We start from the raw sequence: 12,722 nt of genomic DNA on the forward strand, positions 1-12,722 counted from the left end.
CCTAAAGTGTACATATACATATCTGACATAGAGGGCCACTTCAAATAATTTTAAATTTGTGCATAGATAAGTTAAGTGGGTCCAGTGATAAGAGTGGTCAGGTCATCTTTATTGTCTCTATGCTGACCCAAAATATGGTAGAGTTAATTTGCCCTTACTAATGTTCCTTCCTTCCTTCAAATCAAATAAATTAATTAAAATGTAAAGGCCTGTTTTGTTTTATTCATTAATTAGGCCACAAAAAGTGCCTGTAGTGACTGCAGTGTAATAAAATAATGAAAATACCAAAAGCACACAGGCTTGGCTTCTACAAATGTGAACACATTAAATGGTCATTGAAAGATGATATTCAGTTATACAGTCATTGCCATTGTTGTAGACTTTATATTAAAGGCCACAGTAGAGGCTCATCGTTCATACTGCACCTGGTTCCAGGGGCAAACATGTAGAGGTATCTGCCAGGTTGCACACAGTCCCGGTACTGTAAAGGGTGCTCATCGTACTTAAAATGCTGTACAGCTGCAATTTAAATTGGAAGAATATAATTGAAAATGAGGATATAGCACTTCCTTATTTATCCAAGAGGCAGGTGGACAAATCAGAGATAGGATGCTGAAATATCAGCCTTGTAAATTGTATTTAAAAAGCTGAAGTCCTGTGTGGAAAGTTATTGAACACATTGAGAAATTGTAAAGTTATTAAATAAATGTGAGGGGATTTTGCTTCTTGGGGGAGCGAAAGCTGCAGATATTGCAGGCCTGAGGGTTGCCAGGTCCTCCTTGGACACCCGTGGGGGAAGGGGAGTAGGATTGCCAGCTCCAGGTTGGGAAACTCCTTGAAATTTGGGGATGGGGCCTGGGGAGGACAGGGACCCCATTGGGTATGATGCCATCGAGTCCACCTTCCAAACCATCTCTGTAGTCTGGGGAGATGGGCTGTAATTCCTGGGGACCTAGAGGCTGACATCCTTAACTTTAGACAGCCTGACAAGTTGTGGGCCTGAGGCCTAGTTAGTTGCTTCAAGGACACTGAGGTTTTCAGTGTAGGGTTGTCAACCTCCAAGTGAGGCCTGGAGATCTCCCAGAATCACAACTGATCTCCAGACTAGAGAGATCAGTTCCCCTGGAGAAAATGGATGCTTTTGGAGCGCGAATTCTGTGTCATTGCACCCCATTGATGTTCCTGTCCTCTCCAAGTGTCACTCCCAGATCTCCATGAGTTTCCCAACCCGGAGCGTACCCAATGGCAACCTTACATTACCCCCCATCCCCTGCCAAGAGCTATGGGGAACTGGCAACCCCAAGTGGCGCTGACAGGGAGAAGAAAGCTGAAGAAAGAGGACCCTGAGAAGGTATGCTGAGGGAGAGGTGGAATCTTCCAGGTGCAGTGCCTTGGTGTCCTTATTCCATTATCATCCATGAGGAGAAATTACTAGCTTCATACATGTCACTCCTTCCTGGGGTTGTTCTGAATCTTGTATTCAAGTTATTGAACAAGCCAAGGAAGAGCTGACACAAGGGAAGGATTCAGAGGAGCACAACAGCTCTATGAGTGAGGACTTGAGCTGGTGAAAGATAAAGACAGAGAAATTGCATATTTGAATTTATTAGGGAAGAGAACTAGCATAGGCATTGCAACCTCCCTTGGTTACAGTAACACTGAAAGGAACAATCGGGTGTGCATGCAAACAGTTAAATATTCAAATTATACTTTTAAAATATTGAATTCTTTAACAAACATTTTCCTCTTTTGTTCTGATTCTACATTGGTCTCAGTGTTGTCTGACTATCCTGTGCTTACTAGCAGTATGTTTACGGATATTTATGTAAAACAGGGTATTTTACTTTTAAGCAAAATTGTGGCAGCGAAAAACAAGAAAAGAATCTATAAGACCCCAGTCTGCCCTTAGTGCCAGTATGATCAAGAGGGGCTGGATAAGCAAAGTTAGAAAAAACCATGTTCCCCACACACACCAATTTTCGAATGGATAAATACATCAAATTTACTACTCCACACAAAAAATTGCTAGCCTGCCTCCTGTTAGTACCATCTGTAGTACTTTGCAGTCTCAGGAAAAACAACTAACTTACAATTTACAAAACCTTTCCCAACCAGGTTGTCTGGAGGTGCCCTTGCTTGCCATAGGTGACCAGGCAAGTGGCAATTTGCAAGCTTGATTTTCATAGGATTATATTGGGCTGGATTCAACCAGCTTTCCCACTAGTTAAAAAAGGAGGAGGGATCTTTTTTGGCCACCCCAAAAGGGCAATGCTGAGAATTGTGGGACCTGCATGGGCAAAGCTATGTAGGATGAGTCGGGTTCCCAGCCTCCAGGTGACACCTGGAGATCTCCCACTATTACAATTGATCTCCAGGTGACCAAGATCAGTTCCCCTGGAGAAAAAGGCTGCTTTGGAGGGTGGATCCTGTGGCATTCTATTGCAAACCCCACCTCCCCAGGCCCACCCCCCAGTCTCCAGGTATTTCCAAACCCAGAGCTGGCAACCTTAACCTGGCTGTAATAAGGAAGAGGACTGGGTGAGACAGAGTCAAGAAGCTGGGTGGATCCAGCCCACTGACAGGAACATAACACGAGGAATAGAAAAGGCTGGATTGAAAGATGCACATGCAAAAGGTTCCTTCCATTCATAGAGGAATTTCGAAATAAAGTATAGCATAAGGAAAGCAAAACTAAATCCAAAGATGTTCTGCTTGTGCAAGAGCTTGCACAAGCATGAGACTTGCCATAAACCTCAACACAGCCGTGCACTAATTCTTACACAAGCTCTTGCATAAACAGCTGTAGAACAGCAGCAGCAATTTCTTTCTTTCTTTCTTTCTTTCTTTCTTTCTTTCTTTCTTTCTTTCTTTCTTTCTTTCTTTCTTTCTTTCTTTCTTTCTCTCTCTCTCTCTCTCTCTCTCTCTCCCTCCCTCCCTCCCTCCCTCTCTCCCTCTCTCCCTCTCTCCTTCCTTCCTTCCTTCCTTCCTTCCTTCCTTCCTTCCTTCCTTCCTTCCTTCCTTCCTTCCTAGCCAGCAACTGAACAACAGCAAAACATGCTTTCAAGATCCTAATTCAGCATGCCTAAACAGATATTGAAAGAAGTCTGATAAAGTGCCAGTATTAAAAAACCTAGTTGAAATAATATACAAAAAAACAACGCAGCAGGCCGGAGCCTCATCAGGACAGAGGCCGCAGCGGAGCATGCGCGGAAGTGCGAGTGGTCCTGGCCCGGAAATGGAATAGCTACAGCCGGAAGAAGGGAACTCCAAAGACCAGCACCAGAAAGGACGCCGCCGACTACCGTCCGCAAGAACAAAACAACAACCGAAGATCCACCGCAAAAAAAAAAAGGGGTGCCTGGTAGGGTAGTCACCACCCCTGTATGTCTGTGGCCCTAGGTTAGATTCTGTAAAAATGTGATTAGCACTCTCTGTAAGCCGCCCAGAGACCCTTAGGGGTTAGGGCGGGATAGCAAATTGAATAAATAAACAAATGTAAATAAAAATACATGTAGTTATTAGAAAAACAGTTAAAAACATATAAGGGCCCAAGGAAAGCCGTGTTAAAAAGTTCATGGCCTAAACACAAGGGCCAATACAAATGACCTGATGTGTTGCTGCCCTATTGGGGCCTTCTTCAGAGGTCAAACAGTATTGAGGAACACATAACAATAATACATACTACAATACGATAACCAATAAGTGAATACTTGACCAAGAAAATGAGCTTAAACAGCAAGATCTATGGACACAAGACAAAGGTGTTTGTGAGGCCTCTAAAGATGAAAGTCATGTGTCTGGTGCCAAATGCACAGTTGCTGAATTAGAACAGCTTCCAATTTAGGTCCAAAAAGCACCTGTGTGGCTATCTAAGTCAGAGCTAGAGTGTCTTCAAGCATCTGATGACTGCACATCCATGTCATCATAGCTCCTTCTCAGACTCTATGGGGAAGGAGATGTATGAACAGCCACTAGGACTGCTCCAGGGCAATCCTCAACAGAATCACACCATTGACAGCAATGAACTTAGAAGGCATGTAACTCTGCTTAGGACCGCACAGTTTCCCAAGTTACTGGGAGTTGACTGTGTGTTGTTTGTGCATCCATATGCAGAAACTTCCATTGACTGAGGTACAAATAATATTGAAAAAGAGAATAGCACAAGAACTCCCAACAGTATAAATTGTGGCACAGAAGGTCTTTATGCTCGCTGTGCCTCCTTGTGCAGTATTTTAGCACTATGAGAATAGCAAAGTTCCATCATGAAAACTGGTAGCCAAGTCATGAAACCTCTATAGGGCCACAATCCATCCAAACTGAGAGATGTTAAGCAGAGAACTGTTCAGTTTTCAAGCCTCCTATATATTGATATACCCTTGCAGCCAAATCCTTTGCATGTTTACTCAGAATTCATAGGAATTTTAAGTAGGATTGAAGCCTTAGTGATTTATTGTTAAATAATATGGCCTCAAATAACCCTTTAAGTAATCTACACAGTGTATTTCCTTGCAGAGGAATATTTATATATCTTTAATTGCCTTTCATTATTTAAAAATATGGACACAGCATATGAACTTTGACTCTGTTGCTATTTCCTCTTTATCTTAAAAATAAGATGTTTTAAATTAAAGGCTATCTTGGAGCCAATTTAAATGTATTCTGAAGCACAATGGATATCTGCATTAGCTCTTTGAGCACACACACAAAATCAATTTTGATGCCTTCTACATGAAAACGGCAGAGGAAATTGTTATCCTATTGTATAAATTGCTCCTGTGAAGCAAGAACCACCACAAAGAACTTTAGCTTACATGCCTAATTTTCCTACAGTGGCATAAGCCTTAATGCAGAGGTCTGAAAAAAACAGTTTATTTTATTAATTGAATTCATTAACCACCCTCCCCAGTAGGACTGGGTGGTGTACACACAATCAACCAAACGCCTGGCGGAACATCTCTGCCTTGTACGCCCTGCAGAATTATAGTACGTCCCAGAGGGTGCGGATGCTACTCAGCAGAGAGTTCCACCAGGTTGAAGCCAGGGCAGAGAAAGCCCTGGCTCTGGTCGAGGACAACGGGACATCTCTCAAGCGGGGGACCGCCAATGAGTTTTGATCTCCCAAGTGTAGCTCTGTTCTGGGGGTGTATCAGGAGAGGTGGTCCCGAAGGTATGTAGGTCCCTGGTCATTAAGGATCTTAAAGGTCAGCACCATAACCTTTAATCTGATCCAGTACTACACCGGAAGCCAATGCAACTCACGCAGTACTGGATGGATATGTGCTGTGTGTGACATCCCCGTAAGGACCCGTGCTGCTGTATTTTGTACCAGTTGGAGTTTCCAGGTCAGCCTCAAGGATAGGCCCACATAGAGTGAATTACAGTAATCCAGTCTGGAGGTGACTGTTGCATGGATTACAGAGGCTAGGTCAGGGCAAGACAGGTATGGGGCTAGTTGCCTAGTCTGGCGTGGATGAAAGGATGCCAGTCTGGCAACATTTGTGACCTGGGCCTCCATTGTTAAGGAGGTGCCCAGGGTCACACCCAGACTCCTAATGGCAGGTGTCGGTCTCAGAGGCATGCCATCAAGGGCTGGGAGTTGACATCCCCACACTTGAATCTCCTCGACCCAGCCGCACAACCTCCATCTTAGAAGGATTCAATCTCAGCTGGCTCCATTTTAACCATCCCACCACAGCCTCCAACCCCTCTGCCAGACTGTCTAGGGTGGAATCTGGCCGGCCGCTCATCAGCAGATAAAGGTGGGTGTCATCAGCATACTTGGCTCACTGGCTCGCCCATCAGCTTACTGATGACACCCCAGCTCGAACGTCCAAACTCACGCTAGCTGGGCAATGGGGCACATATAGATGATAAATAGCATCAGGGATAGGATTGCCCCTTGTGGTACCCCACATACTAAGGGGTACCTGAGCGATACCCTCTCTTCCTGCACCACCCTCTGTCCCTGGCCTTGGAGAAATGAGGCAAGTCACTATAAGACTATCCCCCAAAACTCCAATGTCAGCCAGGTGGTAGGTCAAAAGAATGTGATTAACTGTGTTGAATGCTGCTGTGAGATCCAATAATACCAACAGGGCTGACCTGCCTCAATCCGGCTGCCTATGAAGTTCATACATGAGGGTAACTAATGGCCAGGGCAGAAGCCAAACCGGAATGAGTCCAGGGCCAACATCTCATCCAGGAAACTCTGGAGCTGTTCCACAACCACTTTCTCAATTACTTTGCCCAGAAACAAAAAATTCAAAACTAAGTGGTAATTGGAAGGATCAGAAGGATCCAAAGTTGGCTTTTTCAAGAGTGCTATGACCACAGCCTCCTACAATTCCTCTGGATAGACCCCCAGATCTAGGGACAGATTGATAATGTCTACCAGGGGACCCTGTATCCTCTCACCGCCAGCTTTCACCAGCCATGAGTGGCTCGGGTCTAGCAGGTATGTGGTCTTGCATAAGCTGTGTTACAATGAAGACCAGGGCCGGTGGGTATGCTCATTCAATGTAACGTCTGCACAGATCATATATACATACAAACTCGATGCATATAGGTTCCATCCCAAAGGTCCGGGACACCGATTTCCCAGGGTTCCTGACTGCAGAGACTATGCTATGCCTGCCATTCTGTAGATAGGGCCTGGAGTTCTCCCAGTGAGCTGGTCTCCACCCTATGACGATCAGTTCCCCTGGAGAGGGCAGATACTATGGGCAGGATGAAAGCCAGACTGGAAAGGATCCAGGATATTAGCCTCCTCCAAGAACGCCTGGAACTGTGTTGCCACTGCCTTCTCTACTACCTTGCCCAGAAATGGTAAATTAGATACAGGGCAGTAGTTACTAACTCCCTGGGAAAGTCCCCGTTGAAAGGGATGGGATGACAGTCTCCCTCAGGGAGGTCCCCACCACATGGCCGCAAGATTTCATTAGCCATGATGGGAGGGATGAAGAGGACAAGTGGTAGGCTTCACTGCTGCCAAGGTCTTGTCAACTTCATCCTGGATGAGCAGACTGAAGTAGTCCAAGACTTGACCCAAAAACCCTCTCCCCCCGCTGCAATCTTTCCCAAAGCTTTACAGTAAAGCATATTTAAGAAAGATCACAATAAACCCAAGGAAAAGCTGTAAGGTGCACGAATGTGTCATGGTGCTGTGTGGAAGTGTGTGTGTGGGGGGGGGACCACACACTGGACCAAAGTGCCATTGTGGGAGCAACCTGGGTGAGCATGTGCTTTTAACCCATATTTAAAAATAAAAAATAAAAAAATAATTTGCTTTTTAAAAAAAACAAAAAAGGAATTCACTGCACATCCTCAGTTCCTTTAAGGACTATAAGGAACACTGAACATCTACAGGTTCTATAAAAGGGGTTCTGCATTTCAGTGTTGGGGAAAAACTCATCTGCTGAATATTGCTTTGGTTTTGATCTCTTAAAGGAGACCTGTTTTATCTGGCATAGAGTCATTGTAGCCTACTAAGGATCTAGTCCCATGTATAGATCTTACTTCCAAGTAAACCTGATTGGGCAGAAAGTTCTTGCAGTGAGAAAAAAGTAGGGAAAACTTACTTAAAAGTTTTCTCTGTGAAGCTTTAAGAGCCTCATCACAAATGGCCTGAAATACTGGAATCAACCACTTCAAGTAACCAGCTTGGAAATCAGGCAGTTTATATAATGGCTACTTCACATTCACCCTTCTCAGAATTCTCAACAGCCAATGCACGTTCTCTTGGAGAGAATATAATGGATCTTGCTCCCAGGTACATACTCATAGAATGGAACAGAGTGGGTCTTTCTTCTGTGTAAATGAACAGAATTGGGCTGTACATCCTCCAGCCTTTTTAGGAAATGATGGACTAAAACAGTAATTTTGCAAAGTAAAGTAACAGTAATTTTGCAAAGTAAAGTCATCTTGTTAGAAAACCTGGTTTGTGAGTTCTTTATGTTATATATAGGGCTATGTCTGAATTTCTATAATTTTTATTATTCATGTTTATATTTACAGAATAAAAGCTGAGAACAGGGATTATTGTATGACTACTCTCTGTGCTGGTTTAGAGTTGCCAGTTTCAAGGTGGGCTGGAGTGACAACTGACCACCAGACTACAGAGGTGTAGGATGGACTCTACGGGATGACGTCTCCTCCCCAAATTCCCCTCCCCAGAAATCACTCCCAAATATCCAGGAATTCCCCTGGCAGGAGTTGATAGCCCCACACTAGATGTATTCAGCTACACAAACCATTTACTGGGATTAAGAAACATACTTTGCTTCGTTTTTCTGCTGATAGTACAGAGGATCCATTGTACTGCAGAGACTGAATCTGGAGCTTGATATGGGGATCAGAAATGCTATTCACATCAAAACTACTGGCCATTTGGGAAGCTTCTTGATAAAACACTGACCATCTGGAGCCGACTTCATCCTGAAAAAGATTTGTTTGAATTCTGAATTATTCATTTTCAAGAAAATATAACCGTGAATGCTTGACTAGGTGGACATTTGACCTGATACAGCAGTTTTTTCTTATGAAATTCACTCACACAAGATATACTTTTGCAGTCAATTTAAACCATTTCTAGTAATAAAATCAAATGTATTCTAAGATATTTTGCCTGTCTTCTACATATAACCATAATATGTGCAATCCACTGACAGCTTTATTAACCCCCAAGACTTAACTAAGAAATAAACCAACCAAACAGATTCAGCTGTTAGAACATCTTTTTCTGCTTGGTTGTTTGTTTTGCTTTGTTGGACATGTAGTTGTTTAGTACAGGAACTATCACTGTGTTAACTTTTGAATTAAATCTCTACCCGTAATAATGTCTGGCACACACTTGCAACACATGAGGTGTATGTCGGTTGTGAGTGTGTATTAGACAAAAATACATTGCCATTAAATTTATATGCATGGGGTTGCTTTGGACCCCATTTTTTGGGAAAGCAGGATAACAAAATTTCAATAAAATAAAGAAGTTAATAATACTGGCAGTTTCACTAAACATCCCACTTGTTCTTGATAGAGATCTTGGCAACCTGAATAGTCTTCTGTGCATCTTCAGTGTTTTTTTGACTTTTGAGAGTCACATGCTTTCCAGCTATCAGGATATTGAATAAAATGATAATCATAATTATTGTAAAGAATCTGTGGGGTGGTGGGCTTGTTAGATTAAGATGTAGCCAGGCTGAATTAAGACAGCATCACTGCGTGATAAAAAGCTAAACCAAAAACAATTTGCTGAAAACATGTGGCAACCAACTTCAAAATGCTTTAAAAAATTGTGGATTTTATACATATTGCAAGATACCTGATTGTCATTGAAAGCAATGCAATGTAATCCTATGCGTCCACTCAGAATTAAGTTCTTCTGTGTTCAGCGGGGCTTATTCCCAAGTAAATGTGCACAGAATTGCACTCTTAATGACTGACAACCAACCACTGACATAAGCCTTATATGTTTCAGTGGGACTTGGTCATGTTTGTTGGTTAGTTAACATATGCTGGATTGTGTCTGCCACTGTAGATAGAGCATGAAGTCTGGCTGGGATGTTAGAAAATTAGAAGCAGGGAAGACCTTATGATGCAACAGGACACAATAGCTGAGATCCTTCTAGCAGTTTGGGCAATAAGTGCTTTGTCCATCTATGGGAATCTAGAGATTGTACCATTTTGGAAAATCTCCGTCAAATTCTATCAGGTCTATATGTGCGCTGTTGTTTGCTCAGGTGATTCTGTGTGAATACAGAATCCCTCCTGTTGTCCATCTTGAATTGGATTTACCATCTTGTTCCATATGAACCACATAGGTAGTATCATGCTGATAAACCAGCATATAATATTCAGATTTCCCCAAAGGTGGTTTAGCTCTTTAATGAATCAAGCTAGTACTTTATTATTTCTATTTTTATTTTCTAATTTAATAACAAATACTTGTGAAAGGTACCCACCATCTTCCAGGCATTCTCCTCTGTGATATTGGTATTGTAATTCCATGAAGCAAGTGAGTTTTCATAAGACAGATTTTCTGCTCGCGGGTTAAACTGTTCCAGAAATTCTTTGGCCCTTTGGGTCACATCCTGGGCTGCAGCCAGAAGAGCCAAATTCCAAAGAAGACAGAGATGCCTCCGCATAGCTCTTCCTGAAAGGAAACTTAATGAGGTTCCTTCAAGAAAACGTCCTTATAAGTGCTTGTCTCATCAGCCTAGTCAGCCACAGCAAAGAGACAGAATCCAATTCATCAAGCATTTTATAGTTTCAATCTAGCAAAAGTACAAAACTAGAATAGTTGTGTGTTTTTTTTAAGTCAAACAAGAAAATGTGAATGATTAACTTTGGAGAAACATAATTGCCAGTAATATTTTATGGCTTTCTTTTTAAAGGCTGTTACTTACAGTTAATATTTCCCCAGTGCCCTGTCAATGATAGAGCGATTATCTGTAGTCTCAGATTTTCTAAGAGAAGAACTCGTGTATTACTCAATGTAAGAATGTAGGGATCCTAAAGGCCTGCACACCTAAGATCTGACTGCTGCTTCTGATCAGTAGTTGATATCCTTACCTCTGCACTTCTGGCTGTGTGACCTCTTCTCTCTTCTTCCACTTCTTCCTTCGGACCCTGCCCTCTGGCTTTCTCTTCTTCTCCTTCCTTTAGACCACTCCTTCTTCCAGCCCTGCTTCCTTATTCTGCTGCCTACTGAAATACATGACTCATCCACTCCTAGGACACTGCTTCCTCTACTCCTTTCTGTCTTAGGGCCATCCGCTTGCTCTGAACCCCTTCTAGAATCAGAGCAGATCAGCCAGTGGAAGCCCTTGTGATGACCTACCTCTAAGCAGCATTACGTCAGCTCAGGTGATCAGTCCACGAGCTTCAACAATACCACAGTAAAATTCGCCAATAATGGACATGTAGATTTCTTACACATGGGGTAGCTTGACTCAGTTTGGATGCTGTTGGGATGTATTTTCCCCCTGTTTCCCAATAGCATCATGGTATTTCTGTGTATCTGCTGGACTTTCCCTGTCTTTCATATGATCTTTCCCAAACCTGCTTTGTGGTGATATTTTAAGAAAGATCACAAACTTTCTGGTTATGGCTACGTCTCTGCCACCAGTCCCCTGCAGTGGCCACTTCTCCTGCACCACTAGAGGGCTATCTGAGAAATCAGCAATGGAATCTGTAGCATTATAATATTACTAGCAGTAAAGCCCGTTGTGAAAGCAATACAATGAGATCTAGAAAGATGTGATTTGTAACGAATGCATAGGCTGGAAGGAGGTAAAGCAACTATTAGCATGCAACGACTTGAAGGAGGTAAAGTAAATAGGTGCCAGTGCACTGGTTTGAGTAGCTGGGGGGGGATACATGCTGATCTACGACCACAAAGATGGGAGAACATGTACCTGAATGAAAGGTGGTCTGAAAGGTGGCAGTGGAGTGTTTCTCAGGGTGGGGGGTTGAAACGGGCAGAGTCTCCCTCACTGAGGAGGTACAGTGTGCAGCCGCTTAAAAGCTGGGTTTGAAAGGTGTGACTGCAGTGTTCCCTTGCTCCCCATGAAGCCCTGCAAAGCCGGGGGTGGGGGGAATGGGGAAACTGGCCTGCAGCGACCCTTGCACTGCTCCCCAGAAGGCCTGCGTCGTGTGGGGGGGTGCCGAAATCAGGCCTGCAGCATGCGGCTCATCGCTGCCGCTGTCCTTCAAGTGCTCCCCAGAATGCCTACTTGTGGGGGGGGGCGGTGAAATTGGACCTGCGGTGGGCAGCTCATCACTGCTGCCGCCACCGTCCTTTAACTGCTCCCTTCAAGTGCTCTCCAGAAGGCCTGGCTAGTCAGGCGGGGAGGGGTGGTGGCGAAATGAGGGCTGCGGGGGGCGGCTCATCACCGCCACCACCGCCCTTCAAATAAATCATTTTCTACACTCACACTGTCCCCTGCCAGAATGCAACACATCCAGTGTTCCCTCTAAGATGAGTTTGTGTGAGCTAGCTCACATGTTTTTAGCCTCCGGCTCACAGATTTTTGTCTTAGCTCAGGAAGGAGGGCTTCAGAGCAAACTAATTCATGCAGCAGCCAAATCGCTCGCTCACAACTTTAATGCCAGGAGCTCACCAAGTAGAATTTTTGCTCACAGGACTCCACAGCTTAGAGGGAGCCTTGAACACTTCCCCAGCACTTTGAATTAGCATGAATTAGCACCAGAGCTTAATGAGCTCTCCAGCTGTCACCTGGAGATTGGCAACAGCTTGTTTGGAGAGTGGGGTCTATGGCATTGTATCTGTCTGAGGTCCCCCGCTTCCTCCTCCTCCTCAGACCCCACCCTCAGCAGGCTTCATCCCTAAAATATCCTGGAAGTTTCAAACTTGGAGTTGGCAACCCTATGTACTTTCCTGGCAACCATCAGCCTACCTTTATCTGCCTGTCTGTCTTCAGGTTTACATCCCTCCCCCCGCAGTCTCTGTCTAGGGAAAGGGCAGCCTTTCCCTGCAGTGGGAACCAAAGCAGCTGACATCATTCTCCTCTCCTCCGTATGATCCGCACAACAACCCTATGAGGTATGTTGAGGTTGAAAGTGTGTGTATGGTCCATAATCCCCCAGGCAGCTTTTAAAACATGAACCTGGGACCTGCACACCATCCTCTGAAGCGCTCTCAGGTACATATCTGTGGCAGAAATGGGGTGACTGCTGGCACCGTTTCCTATCATTTTTTGCCT

The 12,722-nt window shown here is 44.1% G+C and overlaps 1 protein-coding gene across 1 annotated transcript in view; it reads right to left on the bottom strand.

Annotated features, from left to right (window-relative positions):
• Nucleotides 1-10,142, bottom strand: part of ACE2 (angiotensin I converting enzyme 2) — a 49,396-nt gene extending 39,254 nt beyond the window's left edge. The window contains exons 1-3 of the mRNA XM_015417581.1: nt 9,960-10,142; nt 8,275-8,433; nt 426-519 (exon numbers count right to left, since the gene is read on the bottom strand). Of these exons, the coding sequence (XP_015273067.1) occupies nt 426-519; nt 8,275-8,433; nt 9,960-10,142 (436 nt within the window). The remainder of the gene's footprint in view (nt 1-425; nt 520-8,274; nt 8,434-9,959) is intronic.
• Nucleotides 10,143-12,722: the final 2,580 nt, after the last annotated feature.

The sequence above is a fragment of the Gekko japonicus genome, unplaced genomic scaffold, assembly GCF_001447785.1.
Source record: "Gekko japonicus isolate JY-2015 unplaced genomic scaffold, Gekko_japonicus_V1.1 scaffold18, whole genome shotgun sequence".
Taxonomy (NCBI): Eukaryota; Metazoa; Chordata; class Lepidosauria; order Squamata; family Gekkonidae; genus Gekko; species Gekko japonicus.